This window comes from Prionailurus viverrinus, chromosome A3, assembly GCF_022837055.1.
Source record: "Prionailurus viverrinus isolate Anna chromosome A3, UM_Priviv_1.0, whole genome shotgun sequence".
NCBI lineage: Eukaryota > Metazoa > Chordata > Mammalia > Carnivora > Felidae > Prionailurus > Prionailurus viverrinus.
Window position 1 is genome coordinate 105,293,787 of NC_062563.1, and position 23,913 is coordinate 105,317,699.

General features: G+C 43.6%; 1 protein-coding gene across 2 annotated transcripts; it reads left to right on the forward strand.

The window, feature by feature from the left end:
* The first annotated feature begins 6,022 nt into the window (after positions 1–6,022).
* On the forward strand, positions 6,023–22,259 carry LOC125162457 (zinc finger protein 2). Of its 2 annotated transcripts, XM_047853502.1 has the most exons (5): positions 6,023–6,080; positions 15,368–15,439; positions 16,863–16,989; positions 19,483–19,596; positions 20,126–22,259. In XM_047853502.1, the coding sequence occupies exons 2-5, from the start codon at positions 15,407–15,409 to the stop codon at positions 21,130–21,132; spliced, it is 1,281 nt and encodes a 426-aa protein (XP_047709458.1). In that variant the 5' UTR covers positions 6,023–6,080; positions 15,368–15,406; the 3' UTR covers positions 21,133–22,259. The 2 variants fall into 2 exon arrangements, with proteins under 2 accessions (XP_047709458.1, XP_047709459.1); XM_047853503.1 differs by lacking the exon at positions 19,483–19,596 and having other exon boundaries at positions 6,030–6,080.
* Positions 22,260–23,913: the final 1,654 nt, after the last annotated feature.

Sequence of the window (23,913 nt, forward strand, 5' to 3'; positions counted from 1 at the left end):
TACACAGCACATCCATTTACATCCTATTTACCAGGACACTTGACCACACCTAGCTGCAGAGAAATGTATTCTTTAAACATGTGTCTGGCTAGAATTCTATTACCATGGAAGATGGAGAGAAAAAAATAATGGGTAACATCAGATTTTAGGAACAGTATTGATAAACTGCAGTTTACCAGAGGAAGAGCAGAGAGCAAGAGCATCTGTAAATCAAATCAGCCTGAAGGAGGTGGCTTACCCTACTTTAAGAACTAATTACCAAAAAAAAAAAAACAAAAAAAAAAAAACCAAACCGTGAAAGGTGCTTTTGTAAGGCAGAACTGAAGCACAGAATCTTTTAAAGGTTTTATTTTTAAGTTTTTATGCTTTTATATGTATTTTTGAGACAGAGACAGAGTGTGAGTGGGGTAGGGGCAGAGAGAGAGGGAAACAATCTGAAGTAGCCTCCAGGCTCTGAGCTGTCAGTGCAGAGTCCAACGCGGGGCTTAAACTCATGGACTGTGAGATCATGACCTGAGCGGAAGTCGGATGCCCAACCGACTGAGCCACCCAGGCGCCACAAGATTTTATTTTTTTTAATTGTTTATTTTTGAGAGAGGGAGAGTGCGAGTGGGGGAGGGGCAAAGAGAGGGAGACAGAGATCGCAGAGCCCAATGTGGGGCTCTAACTCACTAACCATGAGATCATGACCTGAGCTGAAACCAAGAGTTGGACGCTTAACCTACTGAGCCGCCCAGGCGCTCCTAAGATTTTATTTTTAAGTAATCTCTGCACCCAGCGTGGGGCTAGAACTCACAACCCTGAGATAGAGTCACATGCTCTACCAACTGAGCCAGCCAGGTGCCCCAAAGCACAGACTTTTCTACAGGTCCTCCAAGTGGTCAGACATCCATCATCACACAACCTCCAACTCTCCTGGGTTGGCAGCCCCTGGTAAAAACAGCAACATGTTCACAATTAGGGCTTGGGTCATTGACGGTGGACTAAAGATGCCCCAATGGTGGCCATTTTGAGAAAAGGTATTACAAAAACAAAAACATAGAAGTAAAAACTACTCCAATCTGGTATCAAACCTGGGTATTAGAAGCAGCAGTGTTTTTTTCAGGTATAGTGTGAAATTGTGCCTGAATATTTCTTTTCTGCCCCATCACCCAGCTTCTGATGATACACATGCACTGCAAAAAAAGAAAGTTGGTAGTAGAAAATAAACAATATTATTACTAAGTAGTCAAACCTCTTTGCTAGGGGGCCAACCATCCTTTCCCCCATTGACTGAGTGATAAAACTGAAAATACCACTACGGACCTGTGCTATTCCTCTAAGGTAACACTTCTAAAAAGGCCCCATGATGTAAAGGGATGATGCTTTCTTCTGTGAGAGATAGGTAGGCAGGCAGATATGGAGGTAGATAGATTGATTACTAGATAGATATTGTAAGATGTAGATCTGGACACAGTACTACGTAGCAGCAGCTAAGGAGAGATGCTTAGAGAAATAAAGCCAAAAGGTGTTCAAGAAGAGAGGTCTTGGAACTGCAAGAAGTGACCTAGGAGGAGCAAAGATTGCTGGTAGAAGCAACTTCAGGAGGCAATACAAACAAGCAGAACCGTGAGGGAAAGCAAAAACGTTGGTTGAAATAGGGACACTTCTACATTCCGCCCCCACCCCTGCTTCTCACAGAGAAACGCCCATAAAAGAGGGAAGGCCAAAACCCTTTTTGGCAAGTTTTCTCTTAAGTCTATTTATTTATTTTGAAAGAGAGAGAGAGGGGGAATGCGCACGAGCAGGAGAGGGGCAGAGAGAGAGGAAGAAAGGGAATTCCAAGCAGCCTCCATGCTGTCAGCGTGGGCTCTGTGAGCCCTGTGAAGCCCAGGGTGAACCCTGACAACAGAGTTCAGTCCCACAAACTATGAGATCGTGACCTGAGCCAAAACCAAGAGTTGGACACTTACCGAATGAGCCACCCAGGCACCACAACAAGTTTGTTTTTCATGGCCACGGATTCTTTCATAGACCTCCCTTTGAGAGTGGGCTGTATGGTGCTTCCTCTTGACTCTGGGCAAGCTTATAATGTCTGCAACCAATAGTGTGCAATAGAAATGACACTACTGATTTTCTTTTTTCTTTTTTTTTCCAATATATGAAATTTATTGTCAAATTGGTTTCCATACAACACCCAGTGCTCATCCCAAAAGGTGCCCTCCTCAATACCCATCACCCACCCTCCCCTCCCTCCCACCCCCCCATCAACCCTCAGTTTGTTCTCAGTTTTTTTTTTTTCAACGTTTTTATTTATTTTGGGGACAGAGAGAGACAGAGCATGAACGTGGGAGGGGAAGAGAGAGAGAGAGACACAGAATCGGAAACAGGCTCCAGGCTCTGAGCCATCAGCCCAGAGCCCGACGCGGGGCTCGAACTCACAGACGGCGCGAGATCACGACCTGGCTGAAGTCGGACGCTCAACCGACTGCGCCACCAAGGCGCCCCTGTTCTCAGTTTTTTAAGAGTCTATTATGCTTTGGCTCTCTCCCACTCTAACCTCTTTTTTTTTTTTTTTTCCTTCCCCTCCTCCATGGGTTTCTGTTAAGTTTCTCAGGATCCACATAAGTGTGAAAACATATGGTATCTGTCTTTCTCTGTATGGCTTATTTCACTTAGCATCACACTCTCCAGTTCCATCCACGTTGCTACAAAGGGCCATATTTCGTTCTTTCTCATTGCCATGTAGTACTCCATTGTGTATATAAACCACAATTTCTTTATCTATTCATCAGTTGATGGACATTTAGGCTCTTTCCACAATTTGGCTATTATTGAGAGTGTTGCTATAAACATTGGGGTACAAGTGCCCCTATGCATCAGTACTCCTGTATCCCTTGGGTAAATTCCTAGCAGTGCTATTGCTGGGTCATAGGGTAGGTCTATTTTTAATTTTCTGAGGAACCTCCACACTGCTTTCCAGAGTGGCTGCACCAATTTGCATTCCCACCAACAGTGCAAGAGGGTTCCCGTGTCTCCACATCCTCTCCAGCATCTATAGTCTCCTGATTTGTTCATTTTGGCCACTCTGACTGGCGTGAGGTGATACCTGAGTGTGGTTTTGATTTGTATTTCCCTGATAAGGAGCGACGCTGAACATCTTTTCATGTGCCTGTTGGCCATCTGGATGTCTTCTTTAGAGAAGTGTCTATTCATGTTTTCTGCCCATTTCTTCACTGGGTTATTTGTTCTTTGGGTGTGGAGTTTGGTGAGCTCTTTATAGATTTTGGATACTAGCCCTTTGTCCGATATGTCATTTGCAAGTACCTTTTCCCATTCCGTTGGTTGCCTTTTAGTTTTGTTGGTTGTTTCCTTTGCTGTGCAGAAGCTTTTTATCTTCATAAGGTCCCAGTAATTCATTTTTGCTTTTAATTCCCTTGCCTTTGGGGATGTGTCGAGTAAGAGACTGCTACGGCTGAGGTCAGAGAGGTCTTTTCCTGCTTTATCCTCTAGGGTTTTGATGGTTTCCCGTCTCACATTCAGGTCCTTTATCCATTTTGAGTTTATTTTTGTGAATGGTGTGAGAAAGTGGTCTAGTTTCAACCTTCTGCATGTTGCTGTCCAGTTCTCCCAGCACTATTTGTTAAAGAGACTGTCTTTTTTCCATTGGATGTTCTTTCCTGCTTTGTCAAAGAGTAGTTGGCCATACGTTTGTGGGTCTACTTCTGGGGTTTCTATTCTATTCCATTGGTCTATGTGTCTGTTTTTGTGCCAGACACTACTGATTTTCAAAGCTAGGTCATAAAAGGCCATGCAGCTTCTACTTGGCTCACTGGATCACTCTCTTGGAGCCCTGAGCTGCCATATACCCTGCCTGATTACCCCGAAACCACCTACTGTGAGGTAGTCCAAGAACAAAGAGAGGCTGCCAGTAGAAATTCTGGCCCACAGCCCCACGTGAGCCCAGCCACAGGTTCCAGTTCAGGTAGCAGACTCAAGTGGAGAAGCCGTTTGAGTCCTCCCATCTGAGGGTCCGGAAATTATGAAGCAGTGAAGCAGAAGCAAGCCATTGCCACAGTGCCCTGTCCAAATTCCTCACCCACACAATCTATTCGCATGATACAGATGTTTTAAGTGACTAAGTTTGGAGTAGTGTGTTACACAGCAGCAGATAGCCATAACGTCCTGAAGTTTGTCAGAGCTCAGAGTTGGTGGGCCTAGTGGACATCTGTCTTAACCTAGACAAGATAGGTGTTATTTCTTGGTTGCTCAGCATCTATATGCCCTTTCTTTTTTAAGAAATTCAGCTGAAATTCTCTTTAAACTTTCCAGCAACATGGCAGATTGGACACCCTGAACAACTCTCCTAACTGAAAACACTAAAAATGCTGAAAAGCTATAAAACATCTTTATAAACACACTGGTCACCAGGTCTGAAAGTGAGGAATTTGCAGACTTAAAAAAAAAAAAAAAAAAAATGGAGAGCTACAACTCTGAGAAGGGAGCAGCAAACCTCACTTTTTCACTGCTAAACCCCAGTGAACTTAAGCTTCCACTTTGACAGTTAACCAGGGTCAGCAAAGAGAGATAAAGCCTAGGGCCTGCCCAAGGGTGGGGAGTTTTAGAAGGGAACTCATCTAGAACCCCCAAATTTCCACTCTGCATAAGGATAAATTAAAACAAACACCACACAGAAAGGAAGAGCAAGAAAATATGCCTTAGACATCATGACTTTAATCAAGGACCTTTAATCAAGGTCCAAACCCTTACTACAGTACAAAATCATCCCCAATCTGGCCCCAAATTACGGTTATCAGCCCCTAAACACCCACTCGCCAGTCATCTTGCTACTAATTCTTCGCGTTTTAATCCTCTAGTCTGTACCTTTACAGGTGTTATTCTCTCTGCATAGATTGCACTTTTTTCTTCTTCTTAATGAATTATTCTTTTTCAAGTGTACCAGTTACAGGAAGCCTTTTCTAACTTTCTCAGCCATAGTTAATTGCTTCCTCCATGTGCTCCCATAGTGTCTTAGACGTGACATATAGAACATACTGCATTGTGTTGTTATGCTTTTACATTGTGGGTTTTCCTTTGGAGCATGAGTTCGTTTGGGGCGGTTAACTGTGTCCTATTTATATCGGTAACAATGCCTTGCCTAAGCTGGCATTTTAGGCTTTTTGAGTGAAAGTACAGACTTGTTCCCAAAGTAGGATTTTATCATATTCTTGTAATCTCCAGTCTTCTCTGGAGCTCTAGCTCAATGGTTCTTAGCTTTAGCTGCACAGTAGAGTCACCTGAAGTTATTAGTAAACTCTCGCTCCTGAATGGATTCCAGGTATCAATATGTCCAAAGCTTTTCAGGTAATTCCGACATGCAGCCAAGGCTGAGAATCCCTACGACGTCTCCACCCAGGGCCCTCTAGCAGTACCAAGGCAGGCAGGCTGGTGTGCGCTCAAACTGTCGGTAGTCTGCCCGGTTGCCCAGTTTGTATAGACGTGTATCCTGGGCTCTCCACTTAGGGCGCAAAAATGTGCATCCTATGCCTCAGCCGCAGCCTCGTCCTCAGAACCAAATTCTGTATCTCTCCGGCCCAAATTTCAGAACCAAATCCCTGAAAGTGGACAAGATGAAGCAGAACAAGCCTCTTCGAAGCGCCAGGAGACTCGTTCTTGGTCTTCCCGGGCAGTGAAAACGAAGGGTAGGGACGGGCCCCAAAGATCCCACACATTTTCTTCGGACGGCACTTCCATCGGAGGACTGGAGGGACGTGACATCACACGTAGGCAGTATTTCCAGGGTGACCATAAGCCTCCTTTACATCCTCAACCGTTCTCCCCCGACCCGGACTACGGCTCCCGGAACGCTGGGACTAACCACCTTCAGAGCCATCAGCCTTTTTCTCAGAAACACGCGCTTGCGCGGAATTTCATAACGTCATATTGAAGCGCGCTGGCCGCTGAGACTTCTGGGGAATGGAGTTTGTGAGAAGGCCGAACATTGATTGGGAGCGCCAACGTCAGAGGCTTTGCGCAGGCGCATTGTTTTCCGGACCTGAAGAGGCGCCGTCTTCCTGGGTCCCGAGCACTCTGTGCCGGAGGTGAGGGCTGGGGGTGTTTGTCTTCGAGATGCGGAGTGAGCGCAGCGGCCGAGAGAAGGGAACACTGAGAACTTGGGGGAGGTGCTGTGGGAATAGAACGGGGTGACGCGGACGGAGCCAGCTTGCGGAGTGTGTCTGTGTGTGGACGTCCCGGCTCGGAGAGGGGCGGACGGAAAGTTGCCCCTCGCCCGCTATGTGTGCATGTGTTCCGTGGAGTGTGGGCACTGTTACGAGTGGTCTTTCAGCATAGATCCCATATGCCAGATCCCAACTTTCAGGTTGGAAGTTTGGAGCCTTCCTCCGCTCTTTTCGTTCTTCTTCCCATAATGGGTGTTTAATAAATACGGGTGGAAACTGACACTAAATCCATAGAATCGCCCACTCCGCCCCTTCCCTCTTTCCCAGAAAGAGTCTCAGATTGTCTCGTTTAGCCCCCTGCCTTGGGCCTTCGTGTGAGGCTCCCGTTTAAGGATAGATACTTCATTTTTTAGACTACATCATTGAACATTTTTACTTGATTTTAACCATGGCAGTTGAACTTTTAAGCGGTTGGAATCCATTGTTGAAACCTATGGTTATTATGTAGTTCATTGACAAGTTTAATTCTCGAAATAAGTACACCTCTAAGATATCCTCGACTTAAAAGAAGAATATTAGTGAATCGAGTCTGAGATGCAGTCCTTAAAGCTCTTGGTTTGACATATATCGTTATCCATTAAACCAATAATTAAAGCTACCTTAATGCCTAATGTGTCTGTTTCAGCTGTCAACATCATATACAATCTTTTCTTAGTTCAAAGGAATGAATGCTTTAATATCATTCTTTAGTTGCTAGGGGCCTTGAAGCCCTTTCATGGAGGAGGTAGGATCTGAGGTGGCAAAAAAGCAAACAAACAAGGAGGAAGTAGCAAATCATTAGTCGGATTTGAGAGGGAACTGACTTTAACTGGAGTGAAGTGTCAAGAATAGTGGGAGATAAGGGTGGAGGAAAGTATACTGGTATGATGACCTAGAGAATCAGGACAAAACCAAGTAGGCAGGGTGGATTTTATGGTTCTGATCCGGAGACTGACAGGGATAAAACTATTTGGGGACACCAATTCTAGAGGTCATATCTAGGACTAGAGAGAGGAAGGGACTAGTGGCAGGGAGCCAGTTAGGAATGCAAAGTAATCCTGATGCAAGTTGTTAGGGACCTGAATTATGGTGTCAGTGGCGGGGAAAGGATAAAAATGACAATGCAGAAGAAGGGTCAAGGGATCTATCTGGTGACTAACTTGATTTGAAAGGAAAGAAAGGTAGAAGTTTGAATTGGGGGCATCTGGAAAATAATAGCACAATAGAAAGAGAGGGGCTGATTGGGGAGTTGCATAGGGGAAGATGGTTTTGAGGTGCTGGCAGAATGCCAGATTCAACATTTGAGTCATTTGGAAACGCAGGTTGGGTTTGGAAGAGGGATTGGGACTAGATTGGGAGCCATCTCTGTAGAGGTGGAAAATGGAATGCCAGCTGGATGGACTTTCCGAGGGATAGCAAGAAGAGCATTGTACAAAGACTGAGCATTGGGCAGTGTCCTTGTTTCCAGGGCAAGACTGGGAAAAAGAGGCACACAGAGATGCAGTTTTATTGGTAGGAAGAAAGTCAGGCTAATGCAGTATCACAGCAACTACAGTCATCACTTGAAGAAGCAGGAACTTGTCAGGACAGTCAAAAGCTGCAAGAATTAAAGTTAAGGAGAAAAGGACTATCAGAATTAGAGGTCAGAAATGCACTAGTAAGTTTTGAGCGTGCAGTTTCAGGATGTGAGGGGTAGCAAGAGCAGGATAACGGACTCAAGAAGAGTAGGTGGCATTGATAGGTATATGTTACCAAGATTGATCATGAAAGGAAAACCCAAATGAGAACCCTTGCTACAGAGAGGCCATGGGATGTGGTGGAGATAGTTTCAGATAGATGAAGGGTTGTACTGTTTGAAGATGTGGGAATTGAAGCTATTGGTGAGGTGGGAGTTGGTGGAGAAAGAAAGACTGGGAGCAGGGAGCAGATTCTAAGAGGCAACAGTAGTGGAAAGAAAGTAGGACACAGTCAGAGGGACACTCAGGTAAAGTCCCGGAGACAGACATTTCTGTTTGGTTTTCCTCACATCCCGTGCTACCTAGCACATAGCAGGTGCCTGGACATATTTGTTGAATAGTAGGATGAATGAGTGGGTGAATGGGTTGGTGTTGGGCAGTAGCAAGGAAAGCAACTTTCGTTTGTTGAACAGACAGAAAAATAAATGCTTTCCATTAACTATCTCATTCAATATTTATAACTACTTTGTGAAGTAGGTATTAAGCAACTGGGGGTCAACTTTTAGCTTAAGTGATATGCCCAAGCCTTTACAGATAATAATTAAAGGCCTGTGGAATGCTTTTTACCACACAGACCCGCCTCTTCTGGAACTCTTTTGTGAGTGAGTGTTCTACTGAAATTGAATGGTAGCTATGGAGCAAGGATGGGAACACTAAAAGCTTTCCAGACAAGGGCTTATTTGAAGATCTAGAATAAGAATTTGGGGAGTTTTTTCTCCAGAAATACTCTGAGAACCGGGAAGAGGACAAGAGAGAACAGAAGTAACTCCACGTGAATTTGGTGGATTTGGGGAGCCTTGAATTTCACCGAGAGCCTACTGAAGCAACTGCCCAGGAGGGAAGTCAGCCTGGCAGGGAGCCCACAGATAATGAGCACCCTGGGGGAGTATTGACTGGTTGCTTAATGGCTGGGGGAGCTTTTATGCTCCCCATCATTTGTAATTGTTCAATGCTCACTTTATGAAAGTCATAATCTAATAAATGAAACTTTGAAAATTATCTTTAAGCATTTAAACACTGAGCAGTTTCAACTACAATTTCAGATGTAGTTCAACTGATTTGTTTGAAAAGCTCAAATGCTTTGGAAACAAATACTTTGATTCCAAAGTTATTACTACACTTAAACCTACTCAAAAACATTGTAATTATAATTTCGTTGTAAGTAGTCTTTTCATTATTTCTACCTTCCTGGGATTGTAACATGACTTTTAGCTAATGCTAACACTTAGCACATTATTCTATATGCTTTATAGGTATTATTTAAGCATTACAGTAACTGTATTAGACAGATACCTTCATTATTCTAACTTTACAGATGGGTAAACTGAGACACAGGTTGAGAAACTTGCCTAAGGTCATACAGGTAGTAAGACACAGCTGGAATTTTATTTCAAGCAGTCTGCCAGAGTCCGTACACCTAATGACTAAACTGTCCTGTATCTCTAAATACTAATTTTGACTTCTTACTAGGGCCCAAGAGTAATATTTTAAGATCCTCCTGGACATGGAGGAATCTTAACAAACAAGGAAAAGACTACTGTCTAAACGCAACTTGCAGGCTACTGATCATATCTGTTTCCATTTGTGTATATATCACTCTGCCTCCTCCTAACAAGATTCAAACCCCAATCTCTCCTCAGGTCAAATTCTTTTTTTTTTTTTAGAGTTATATTAAACTTGTCTTTCCAGTACTTTTTTTTTTTTTTTTAAGTTTTTACCTTTTGCATAGGTTTTACACATTTATGCAAACTGGTGTTCACCTCAGGGTAATATTCTTTTAAAGTCTGGCTTAACCAGTGTTCAGTAACCCCTTGTCTAGTAAATGTATATTGATCTGGTCTTTCAGAGTTTTGGAAAACTGTACCTTATTAGGATCTTATCATTAATAAGGCAAGATGGAGGGTTCATCTAGGGAAGGAAGGGATTAAGTCTGCACGGTTACTTTGCCTTTTTAGAATCTAAAGTGGATTCATTATTAGAGGTACATGCTCTTCCTTCTTCCTGACCTCAGTACTGCTTAGTCTGTTTAGGGTTTGTAGTTCCTCTCTCTGGCATTACTTGGTTTTACCTCCATTCCCTAGATTTCTTTTTTCATGCTTATATGAATGGGTGCAAGTATATATCCTAAGGATACATCTGTACTTGGTGAGTAGTCATATAATTAATAGAAAAAAACACAAAGTACTTATTTATATAACTAAAGGCTTACTCATTGCCCTGTTTGTATTACAACCAGTTTTTAATACTTTATATTAATTTTTCTATTTTGAGCGTTTAACTCACCGTCCTTCAAAATTCGAACTATTTCATTTAGCGATAATAATTTTTACAACTTGGCCAGTGAATCCAGAGTCACCTGATTTTTCCTATCCAAAGATGTGGGAACAGCTCAAATTCGAAATACTCCAAGCTGTACTCATTAGCTTTCCCCCCAAACCACCTTTTCCATTGCACATCTCCACGAATGGTAGCATTATGCACAGCGTTGTGCAAATGAGTGACCTGGAAGTCATAAGTCATCCTTGCCTCTCCATCACCTTCGGCCTCCACTTCCAGTCAGTCTATTGTCTGTTCTTCATGTCTTGTCAGTAGTTCCCCTTCTTTCCATTTCTGCCGCCCACCGCTTTTGTTCAGTTTTTCTTCATTTTTACTCAATTATGAGATTCCTCGCTGGTTCTTCCTTACCTCCATTTTTGCCCTCCTCTGGTCCCATTCTGCTGCAGCTTCCAGAGTGGCATGGCTGCCTGTGTCAGAGGTCTCCAAGATCACCCCACATTCAAGGATTTGCCGGAAGGATGTGGGACTCAGCCTATAGTTGCATTCATGTCTAAATGATGACCGATCTTGCAAGGATGCACAGCTAGGTCGTAAGGGGAAGAGAGGTAGAATCTGGAGGAATTCATAGGCAGGCTTTCTTGTGTTCTCTCCCTGCCAGGAGGGGTCACACAGAACACATCCTCTCTAGCAATGAAAATGCAACAACATGTGTGTGATGTTCCAGCCCCAAAGAGCTCATTAGAGACTCAGAGCCCAAGTTATTTTTTATTGAGGGCAGGTCAGGTAGGCACCCTCTGCCTAACACCTACCAAAATTCCAGAGCGTCTAGCAGGAAAGCAAGCATCCAGCATAAACCACATTGTTTGCACAAATCATTTAGGCATGGACCCAAATCATTTAGGCAATGGACCACCCTTCTCTTTTAGGGAACCCTCCCAAAATCTAAGTTCCCAGACCCCAGCCAAGGGTCAGTCTCACAAGTAGACCTTTCTAAGAGTAGCAGTCTCGGGTCTGCTTTGTAACTTTTCTGTACACCACCTTTCCTTCCTGTTATTTTTCCTGTACACCAAAGTAAATACGTACTCTTGTAAAAACAAAAATTAGAATGTAAAGAATTGTAAGAAATAGAATAAAATCACTTACAATTCCACCAGTCAAATTCCATTTACATTTTAGTATATATTCTTTCAGTCTTTTTTCTATGCACATGTGCATACACAAATAAGTAATTTTAAGTGTGCATTCTTTTTTTTCTTTTGAAGTTAATTGATATTTGAGCAAGAGCACAAGTGGGGGAGGGCAGAGAGAGAGAGAGAGAGGGGAGAGAGGGGGGAGAGAGAGAATCCAAAGCAGGCTCTGCACTGTCAATGCAGAGCCCAGTGTAGGGCTTGATTCCACAAACACTGAGATCATGACCTGAGGAGAAATCAAGAGTCAGACACTTGACTGACTGAGCCACCCAGGCGCCCCTAAGTGTGCATTCTTAATATTTGTGAATTTGTTTGAAAAACTTTTTTAGCGTGGGAGGGAGGGTAGGGTAGGTGATGAGCATTGAAGAGGGCATATTTTGGGATGAGCACTGGGTGTTGTATGGAAACCAATTTGACAATAAATTTCATATATTAAAAAATAAATAAAAATAAAAATTTCACTGCACATTTTCACAGGAAAAAAAAAAACTTTTTAAAATAAACATCACAAAGTTGAACTCTCCTGGTTATCTGTACCAATCCCATATCCCTCCCTCCCCAGGGATAACTCACAATTTGGTACTTATTGTCCCATATAGACTTTTTTTTAATATTTAAGGATTATTTCCCTTTTTTAATGTCTATTTATTTTTGAGAGAGAGCGAGAGCATGCACGAGTTGGGGGAAGGGCAGAGAGAGAGAGAGGGAGACAGAATCTGAAGCAGGCTCCAAGCTCTGTGCTGACAGCACAGGGGCTGACATGGGGCTCAGACTCATGAACCATGAGATCATGACCTGAGCCAAAGTCAGATGCTGAACTAACTGAACCACCCAGGTGCCCCCCCCCATATAGATTTTTGTAGATATTATTTACCTGTTTTTAAGTTTTGTATAAATACTACATAGTAATTCTAAAGCTTTCTTATTTTTTGCTCAGTAATTCTGTGATTTATCTCTATCATTAACATACAGCTCTACTCCATTCATCTTAATCAATGTGTAATATTCCTATACACATAAACTCACACACATATAATCACAGTTTATCCTACTGATGAACATTTAAGTCGTTTGCAGTTTATCACTAGTGATCTTTTCCTTGGTGACTTTTTGTTTTAAATAGACTCCATGCCCAATGTGGGGCTTGAACTCACAACCCTGAGATCAAGAGTTGCATGCTCTAGTGACTGAGCCAGCCAGGCGCCCTTCCTTGGTGATTTGTAATGCCACCTCAGTTGTAGATCAAGCTTCTCTACATGTTTGGATACATTTGCAGATTTTTTATTCTAGTCTATTAGTCTGTTATCTATGTGGTTATTTTTTCATGAAAATAAAAATCACATAGCATAGAGATTGAAAGCTGATTGACAGACCTGGGTTCAAATTCTACTTCAGCCTCTTACAAAGCCTTAACTTCACTAATCTGTAATATTGTACCTACCTTATTGATTTATGAGGATGGAATTAAATTATCCTTAGAAAGAGTGCTTAGCAGGGCCACCTGGGTGGCTCAGTCAGTTGTTTTTTTTTTTTAAATGTTTATTTTATTTTTGAGAAAGAATGTGAGTGGAGGAGGGGCAGAAAGAGAGGGAGACACAGAATCTGAAGCAGGCTCCAGGCTCTGAGATGTCAGCACAGAGCCTGACGTGAGGCTCAAACTCATGAACCCTGACATCATGACCTGCGCCAAAGTCGGTCGCTCAACCGACTGAGCACCCTAAGCATCTGACTCTTGATTTCAACTCAGGTCATGATCTCACAGTTCATGGGTTCGAGCCCCGCATTGGGCTCAGTGCTGACAGCTTGGAGCCTGTTTGGAATGCTCTCTCTCCCTCTCTGCCCCTCCCCCATTTGCGTGTGCTTTCTCTCTCTCAAAATAAATAAATAAACTTAAAAAAAAAAAAAAGAGTGCTTAGCACAGTGCCTGGTGAATAGCAAATGCTCAATAAATGCTGGTTACTATGATGTTAAATGGTATTACAGTGTATGGATGGGCTGGATCACAAATTATTTAATCATATCTTCTGTTGTAGAAACTTAGGATATTTCAAATTTTTCCTGTATTTTAAGGATTAAATGAGATACTACATGTAAAGTGCTTCAAACGTTACCACATGTAACACCTCAGTAAAGGTTGGTGTTAATGATGACCAAGAAAAACTTTGCATATATTCTCACTTATTTCCTTAGGACAAACTCCTAGGAGAGGGTTGCTGAGCCAAAGAGTATGTGTATTCCAAGGCCTGTGATACCAATCGCAATGATTTTTCTAAAACACAAATCTGATGATAACCCTTCCATGTTTAATCCTCAGTGGTCTCCATGGCTGTGGTCCTTCTTCTATGTATGGGCCCATGCAAAATTGTCCTTGATCTACCTGGCCTCCGCCCACTTCTTCAGTCTCATCTTTCCTTACAGCACTACTCACAGCCTAGACTTCTCCCATTCTAAACTGCTTACAGTTGTTCATCTTTTCCGTGTAAAGACCCATCTCCTCGTTTGTTTTTTTTTTTTTTTAACTTGATATTTTTCTTACCTAGAATGTTCCACCTCCTCCCCACCCAGATCAAAACTTATCTTAGATCCTGCTTCTGCCAAGGAACCTACAGCCTCCTATCTGCATTAGGCAAGCCCCTGACGGACACTCGTCAGGTATCTCTTTATAGTACGTATCCATCCTGTAGTGACTCATTATTTGGGTTACTCTTATGTCCTGTGTTCTAGACTATAAGCTTTTGGAGGACAAAGACAGTGTCCCATAGTTTTTGTCTTTGGCATAAAAAGTTGGTGCTAAATAAACGTTAGTTAGTAGGCGAATGAATGAATACCAAAGATCAGAACATATATTCCCTTGACTACAGGAGAATAGTCCGTGGGCCATCTCTTTTCCTCCTTCTTCCCCGGACCACACTTCCCATACCACTCATGAATCCCAAGAATGCTTGATTCAACTGTGTTTAATTAGACTCCTGACTGTGGGAAACTGAGACCTACTCAGCTAACTCAAGTGAAGGGAGTTTACCGATAAGGATTCACGCAAAGCCTAAGAGGTTTAGAGTCTTATGGAAATCCAAGAATAAATAAGGCTGGTCTATATGCAAACTGGAGCCCAGAGATGGTCCTACATGAATTGAGGGACTTCAAAGCCAGTAAAAAACTCTTAGGTCTTTGCTCCACTGCTGATGTGAGCAGGCTTTTCTTCCCCTGACCCATGTCTAGTCTTACCGTATCATGCCTCCCGTGTACTCACTGGCTCTGCTTCCTGGTTACTTGGGCTCCCGTGATCCTCATGGCTACTTCCGTCCCTCATGATATCCTTTCAGCTCATCACCCGCCTGTTGCCCTGACATTTCTTAGTTCACATTCCCGAGGAAGGATGTCACCTTTTCAAGCTAGATTGCATCTCAGTCTACTGGTCAACCTGCACATTGCCCACCTGAGACCTAAATCAGTGTGGCTCCCGGAGTGAGACGTAGCATCATGCAGAACAAAACATGGCTGTCCAAGCGCTGCTCCTGGAGCACGGGGTCATGAATGGGTTATTTTTCTCTTAAAGAGACTATGGGTGTTTACTTGACACATCTTATCCATATAATCATTTATAAAATTTCTTGGACTTTTTATCTGGTAGCTATCAGGGCAATAGTGAATGTGACCTGATAAATACAGTATAAGCTTAATACGTTCTTGGTTCCAGGAACAGAACTTCTCCTGTGGGATCATAGTAAAACAAGTCCCACATTGTATCCTGAGTAGTAACATCTGTGGTCTTTCGCTCCAGTTCTGGGGTGGGGTGGGGTTGCTCCTGGCCTTGCTTTGCTTTGTCTTCCCTTTTTGTAGGGTATCAGGAATGAGAATGGGCATATGACTCACTGGTATTTGGAGATTTCCTGCTTTATGGGTCGGAAAACTACAAGACTAGTCTTTCTCATACCGACGTTCTCGTCCCGTACCTCTTCCTCATTAGGACTCTGCCCTTTTCTACAAGGAGAGCACACAGGAGGGAATGGCCGCTGTGTCTCCAACTGACAGATGCCAGGTGAGGTGGACTCTGTGTTTCTGAAATACTCTGTTAGTCTCCAGAACGTAACCACTTTTCTGTGTCTATCCTGGAGCTTCTTCAATCAAACCTAACCAGGTGAATGAAGGACTCCACAGGGAATGTGTCTTTCCCATTTGATCTGTGGTATCCTTCAGTGACCTTTTCTTACCTTGAACATGTGCCCAGTAGCCTGTCACCAGGCACACTGTGACCTTTGCGCTGAGTGATTTTGACTAAAAAGTGTTGGTACAGGTCTGCTTGGATGGTTTGGGGAACAGTTCTAGTCCTTATTTCCCTTTAGTGCATCTGTGTATAGACTGGGAGCAGACCCCAAGTATTCCAGGAGGTGTTGGGTTAGGCCAATGACACCTGTTGTAGAGCATCTCAGTGAGGTGGTAAGAGTTCTAAAGAGAGATGAGTGTGGTTAGAGACATGTGGCTTGCCCCATTCCTGCCCGAGGGCCCAATGTCTTGAATTCTGTGCTCTGGCTTAGAACGTCTGCATGCACACTGGAGACTCATCTGGAGTTTTAGGACTGGAGGTAAAGATGCAGTCTTGCAGAATCACGAAGCATTAGCGTGAAATGAGGGGATCCTAAGGACAACCTAATCTACATCATCATTTTATGGATTTGTAAAAAAAAAAAAAAAAGACAATTGGTGGAATCTGAATAAGATTATAGATCATAGTCTAATATCAATGCTGTTTTCTTGGCTTTCATAATTATACTGTGATTTTGCAAGAGAATATCCTTGTTTTTATAAAATATGAGTAAAGAAGCATCATGTTTGCAAGTTACATTCAGGAAAGGGACACCTGGGTGGCTCAGTTGGTTAAGTGTCTGACTCTTGATTTCAGCTCAGGTCATGATCTCACGGTCATGAGATCGAACCCCATGTCAGGCCCTGCATCAGGCTCTGCACTAGGCATGGGGCCTGCTTAATATTCTCAATCTCTCTCTCTCTCTCTCTCTCTCTCTCTCTCTCTCTCTCTCTGCTCCTTCCCTGCATGCATGCACACGCTTTGTCTCAAAAAAAAAAAAAAAAAGTTCAGGAGAAAGATAGAATGTGTATGTACTGAGAGAAAGATAAAGCAAATGTGGAAAATGTTAACATTTGGGGAAGCTGGGTGAAGGGCACATAGGAATTCTTTGTTCTTTCCTTGCAAGTTTTCTGTAAGTATGAAAAAAGAGCCCCTGATATTCACAGGCTGAGCTGTGAGTATAGGGATTACGACCAAGAACTTCATGCCTCAGGGAATTATGCCACTTTCCCCGAGTGCTTCAAAGCCCTGCTTTATCAGAACCATGTCCCTTAACCTTCCCTCCACAACCTCAGGGCTGTCATCTTTATAGACTGTTTTGTCTGGTCCATGTAAAAAGAAGGGTTACGAGTAAGGGAGAATGTTATTGTGTTTCCAGGAATCAGTGACATTTGAGGATGTGGCTGTGATTTTCACAGATGAAGAGTGGAGGCATCTAGTCCCTATTCAGAAGGACCTCTACAAGGAGGTGATGCTGGAAAACTATAAGAGCATTGTCTCATTGGGTAAGGAGAGCTTCCCACAAGAAGTTAGACTCTGTACTGCGTTAATGGGGGGTTGTGGGCTAATAAGTGATACCTCTTCTCCCACCTGAGTTCTGAAGCACTGAGAGACAAAATGGAGGGGTAGAAGGCTATGGCTAAGATGTACAGCAACAGTGGACTTCTCACTTGTGAACCGCAGCATTGGACAGACTTGTTCCCTGAGCCGTAGGCAAGGGAACCCCAGCCTCCCTTGCTCAGCAGCCTGCCCCTGCAATACAGAGGGCCCCCTCCCCAGAGCAGGGGCAGACAGAAGAAGCCGAGTCACATATGCCCCGTCCTTCCCCCAGCTTATCAGGCAGGTAACTTTCTCAGCTCCATCCAGAGGATGAAGGGTTGGTGGGGGAGGTGGGGGGCAGGGGCTATCTTACTGCGGGAAATTTTCTTTTCAGAGAAGCAGAGAAGGGGAGGAAGAAGTGTTTCCCTTTAAAAAGATGGCGGTATGGGCACAGAAATACAAGGCTGTGCCTCAGAGTAGGTCACTACTCTGCGTTTGATTTTGAATATTTATCTTAAATATAATCTTAGAAGCGCGCAGAAGGCACTTTGCAATTATAGAGACCTGTGTGACAAAGGGAAAATTAAGAATGACTGCCTGGAGGCACCTGCCTGGCTCACTTAGTCTGTACATCTTGCAGCTCTCGATCTCAGGGTTGTTGAGTTCAAGCCCCATATTGGGTGTAAAGCTTACTTAAAAAAAAAAAAAAAAAAGAAGCTGATGTAATATATTTGTGAGAAGTAAAGTTAGGCTCCTGTAGGTAGTGAGAACCTCTCAGGAGCTTCCAGAATAAGAGGCTGGGAGAGTGTACAGATTCAGAAACCAGTATAAAATAAGCAGGAGGTGGCAGCCAAAGGAGTCCCATTACAGATTTTATGCAAGGCATGGCAAGAATTTAAATAGGCCAAATAGGAAAAAACAGGTAAATGTTCAGGGAACATTAAGGGAAACTGCTGAGCCTTTGTCACAGGCTTTGGTGGGATGAGATATTGGGGAAAATAGAATTCCTAGCAAAGGTCAGAAAGAGGAAGCCACAGGGAGGCCATGGATGTGGCCAGTTTATCAGCCGAGAATCAGCATACAACCAGATAGGTGATCCGTGGGCCCAGTAAGAAAGTGTGTCTCTTTCCCAGTTTGGGGCCCCCAGTGCAATAGAAGTTTAGACTTCGAGACTATTTCTAGGATGGGTTCTATTTCTTTAAATAACCAAAAATGGACAGATTCACTTCTAGAAATTTGTCCCAAGGAAGTAATAGGATTAACAGCCCCTGGTATATAAAAATGTTCACCATATCATTGTTTGTTAATAGCAAAACATTAAAAACAGTCTGAATGTCTGTCAGCAGGAGATTAAATAAATTAGATTATTCCATACAATGTAACCTCATGTAGCCATTAAAGTGCTAAGATAGATCTGTGTTAATTGAAGTAAAATAATATTTAAGTTTATTATGTGAAAAAAATCAAATTTACAAGTCAGGATTATTTTATAACCCATTTAAAAAAATTTTTTAATGTTTATTTATTTTTGAGAGACAGAGAGACAGAGCATAGGTGGGGAAAGGGGACGAGAGAGAGGGAGACACAGAATGTGAAGCAGGCTCCAGGCGCTGGGCTGTGAGCACAGAGCCCGACATGGGGCTCGAACCCGCAAACTGTGAGATCATGACCTGAGCTGAAGTCAGATGCTTAACCAACTGAGCCACCCAGGTGCCCCTATAACCCAGTTTTTAACAGAATGTATCTATAAGTATCTTTCAGTTTCAAAATAGATACAAAGTACAAAAGGTGATTTTTCTTTTTACTTCAATTTACCCCTAATTTTCCTACAATGAACATGACCCACTTGTTTAAATAACAGCTTAGTAGTAAAGGGTAAACAAAAAGATTATATGTTTTTACTCAAGATGATCTGTTTTGATTCTCATCTTCCCTGACCCAAGGACTCTTTCCCCCCATCCTACCAGTGCTAAAGCTGGGACATCCCATTCAGTTCAGTGGGAAGAATAAATACATAATTCAAATGAATTTTATCAACTTTTTGACCAAGTGCTACTTTGTTTCCTTTAACTTAAAAATTTTTTTTGATGTTTTTATTTATTTTTGAGACAGAGAAAGCACGAGATGGGGAAGGGCAGAGAGAGAGGGAGACAGGAACCGGAGTGGCCTCTGTGCTGACAGCAGAGAGCCCGAATCAGGGCTCGAACTCAGAGTGATGAGATCATGACCTGAGCTGGAGTCAGACGCTAGCTGACTGAGCCACCAGGGGCCCCATCTACTTGGTCCCTTTTAGAACCTCCATTCTGAGCATTCTTTTGCAGTACTTTGCGCTCTGTATTCCTGGTGTGTGCCCTCTGCCTTTTGCATTTTCTCTCAGAAGCACTCTGAGGCTGGGATTACGCTTTGAAATAGTGGCATATTTTCATCATGTGCCTGGCTTGTTTCTTCTCCATGAGCAGGACTCCCAGTTCCTCGACCTGAGGTCATTTTTCAGTTGAAGACAGGGGATGAGCCTTGGATAGTTGATCTTCATGGATCTGAGGAGAGAGAATGTCCAGAGAATGTCTCTCTAGGTAATTGTGTATGAACAGGGCTGGGTAGAGTTTGGGTTTGTTTTGTGGTTGTTATTTGGGTGTTTGGGAGGGAGGCTTGGGTACCACGTTTTTCCTCACATTCAAATCTTCTGCTTTAGTGTTTACTCTTTATCACCCACGAGCTTTGACTTTTTTTCTGTACACCTTAAAGTGTCACTGATCTTTATTCACCAAATGTTGTTCTCTCAGATCTGTCACATTGCCCGTTCACCCTTTGATATTCCTATTCCCCACCATCCTCTCCACCCAGTGTACTCTCCTAGTTATCCTGGCCATGCTCCCAATGGAAGGTCTTCTCTTTTCTGAGATGTCCACTGTCAGTTCTATTCCCTACTTTCTTCTGCCTTCCCAGGTCTCCGTCTTTCCCCAGCATGGACAAGTGTCTGTGCGAGCGAGTGAGGCAGTCACCACACTCTACTTTTCCGATTTATCGTAGTGTCTCTTCTTTCTGATATAGTATTTCCCAGCCCAGGAAAGAAACTGCATCTGTATTTTCTGTCCATTCCAGATTGGGAGACCAAGCCTGAGCCTCAGGGTGCTTCGGAAGAAGAAAAACCAGGACGAATAGTGAGGGAAAGGCTTGGAAGAAAAGTTCCTCTGTGTCCTAGATTTGAAGCTCATGCCCTGGAGGGTGAGTTAGAAACAGGGAAGGGGAGCCCTGTGGTGCAGACCTGCAAGAAGTCCCTTTCCCAGAAGGAAAATTTGCAGCAAGGGTCTAGCCCTCTGAAGAAAATTCTCACTAAGGAGAGAGACCAGGAATGCAGCAACTGTGGGAAGACCTTTTTTGACCACTCATCGCTTGTCCGCCACCAGAGGACTCACACTGGAGAGAAGCCCTATGACTGTCACGAGTGCGGGAAGGCCTTCAGTCACAGGAGCAGTCTCAGCAGACATCTGATGTCTCACACGGGGGAGAGCCCCTACGAATGCAACGCGTGTGGGAAGGCCTTCTTCGACCGGTCGTCCCTAACGGTCCATCAGCGAATTCATACCGGAGAGAAGCCCTTTAAATGCAGCGAGTGCGGAAAGGCCTTCTTTGACCGCTCGTCCCTTACTCGACACCAGAGAATTCATACTGGAGAAAGTCCTTATGAATGTAATCAGTGCGGGAAAGCCTTCAGCCAGAAAAGTATTCTTACTCGACATCAGCTCATCCACACTGGCAGGAAGCCCTATGAATGTAATGAGTGTGGGAAAGCCTTCTATGGCGTCTCGTCACTGAACAGACATCAGAAAGCTCACACTGGAGAGCCTCGCTATCGGTGCAGTGAGTGTGGGAAAGCTTTCTTTGACCGCTCGTCCCTCACGCAGCACCAGAAGATTCACACTGGAGACAAGCCATACGAATGCACCGAATGTGGGAAAGCCTTTAGCCAGAGGTGCCGGCTTACGCGACATCAGAGAGTGCACACGGGAGAGAAACCCTTCGAATGCAGCGTGTGTGGCAAAGTGTTCAGTTCGAAATCGTCAGTCATTCAACATCAACGGCGTTACGCCAAACAAGGAATAGACTGAGTTGGGTGGAAGCTTCAGTCAGCGGACCACCGTAGAAACCCAAGACTGGTCTTTCCCACAGCAGGCAAATCCCTCATTTGAGCACTCTACGTATTCTGGCCACTACTCCCCTTTTCCATCTCTGCTGCCACGGTGTGAATAAACACTCGCTACCTACTGTGTTATAGAACTGATGTGGGATGCCGGAAAGGAGGCCGTGACCCTAAAGAGTCGACATCTTGCTGAAGCTTATCAGACAATAGGATAAATGTTAGGAGGTGATCCGCAGGCACGCCTCTTGTCTGAGGCCCCAGGTATCACTGCACTTTAATAACCGGAGGCCAGGATGGGAGGGATGGCAGAATTGTGTCAGGGCCGCACTGTTGCTTCCAGAACGGTTCTTTTTATAGCTGGGTCCCTTTCCCCTGGGAGCTTTTTTGGGCACTGAACTTGTTCTTTGTGTCCTAGCTTGTAGGTCCCTTCTGCTGCTGCTGCTGCTGCTGCTGCTGCTGCTGCTATGACTAGCTAGCTAGCTAGCACTTACCGAGTGCTCATTATGGGGTAAGCACTCAGTGGAGAGTTCGGCAAAGAGTAGATTATTTGGTCCTCTCACCAACCCTCTCAAGTAGAAGTAGGTACTGTTACTATCCTCATTTTACAGATGAGCAAACTGAAATTTAGAGGTGTCGAATAATTTGCCCAAGGTGACACAGCTAGGAAAAGGTGAAGCCAAGTCTTGGATACAAGTCTGCCTTCAAAGTCTGTTCCTTTAAGCATTATGCTCTACGGTTTGTTTCATAATTTATGTACGTGTAATCTCTCCTCAACTAGATTGTAAGCACTTGGGGGCGTGACTTACGTGTCTTTGTATCTCACACGGTGCCTTGCACGTAATAGGTGCTCAATAAATATTTATCCGAATTAATGACTTTTCTACCTACCAAGTTCTCTCTGGGTAAAACATGTCCTTGGGTTCGTCCTTTCTCTGAATTTTCAGTCTAGCCTACACCTTTCTCATCTCAGCTCCCTTACTGCAGTAGTCATTTCCTCATTTGAATTCTTCCCTCTTCACTATTGAACAGGGGAATGCTATGCTATGGTGCCATAGTAAGTAACCCCCCAAGTAAAGTTTTCTTCCTCACGTAAAATCTGTTGTGAGTCAAGTCTGTCTTACTCCATCCTCATCATTTAGAACTTGTCGCCTCTAGGGTTATCATGAAAGAGAAAGCTGGGAGGTATTTTAGGACATTTTTAAGGGCCATCCCTTCTTCTCTCTGCATCTCATAAACCAGAACCCAGCACCAGAGGCTAGGAAAGCACCTCAGTATTTGGTTAACATCAACGGCCTCTGTCGCAAATTACATTTTGCACATTACTGACATTTTGCACACTACTATTAGGCCAGTCTTTCTAGTCTTTCTAAATGACTCTCTCCTGCCCATCAATACCTTATTCAAGACCTAAAATACCTCCCTGTTTAATGAAATCTCGGAATATTTAAGGTCTGCCTTGATGTGATTCCACCTCTCTGAACTTCTGACTCCCGAAATGCTGAGTCACAAAAAACTCCTGTATGCCCTGGGCCCAGTCCTATATTTTTATTTTATCAAAGGTCAGGCGCTAGGCAACTTCGACTCCAGGTGTCTGCATTCCTTTCCGGGTTGCTTGAGGTGAAGCCCAGAAGACGACTTGATTCTGAAAGGCTGTCTGGAACTTAGTTCTCCCAGCATGAATCCCAGGGGACCAAGAAACATTTCTCCTGGGAGCTAAAGTCATATTCAAGAAGGTGGATCGCCAAACAGACCACTCCCCACCTCCTAACAACCCTATTTGTCCACCTTTCTTAGAGCAGACGAGTGGCAGGGAAGGCTTTTTCATGTGTGGACTCTTGAAGCAACTTAAGGAAAAACACTTCACAGAGTGCAGAATCTATCAGAGTGGATAATAGCTGGTATTATTTAATGTCCAGTAGAAAATAAAAGGGACGATTGACAGACTTGTGACTGATGACTATATCTGAGAGTTCTGAATTTTTAATTTATTCCCTTGTTAGAAGTAAAGTGAGGATCAGGGGCGCCTGGGTGGCTCAGTCAGTTGAAGGCCCAGCTCTTGATTTCGGCACAGGTCATGATCCCAAGTTCATGGGATTGAGCCCCGCATCAGGCTCCACACTGAGCATGGAGCCTGCTTAAGATTCTCTCGCTCTGCCTCTCTCCGCTGCTCTTTCTCTCTACACACACACACACAAAAAGGAAGATGTAAATAAGTAAATTGAGAATCAAGTATTTTCCTAAGATATTCTGCTACTGTCAGCAAGATAAAACTAGAACAAATTCAGAATGCTAATGGACCTGGGACTACAGTGGTTAGTGAAACAGAAAGGGGATATAAATTTGATACTTTCCCTTTGTTACCTTTTTGGTTTTTTTAAGTTTTTTTTTTTAAGTTTATTTATTCAGCAATAGAGACCGCATGATCAGGGGAAGGGCAGAGAGAGAGGGAGAGAGAATCCCAAGCAGGCTCCCTACCATCAGCACAGAGCCCAATAGGGGGCTTGAACTCAGGAAACCATGAGATCATGACCTGCGCTGAAATTAAGGGTCAGATGTTTAACTGACTGAGCCACTCAGGCACCCCATCTTTGTTCTTTTTTTAAATGTAGTGATCTGGAGGGCTTTTTTTTTTTTTTAATGTGAAATACTATTCCACCTACTAAAAATTCTGAGGGAAGGGCCACTTTACCTTTGAACTGGTATCTCCCAATAGGGCATACAGTACTGGAGGCCTTAAATTTTGAGGTTT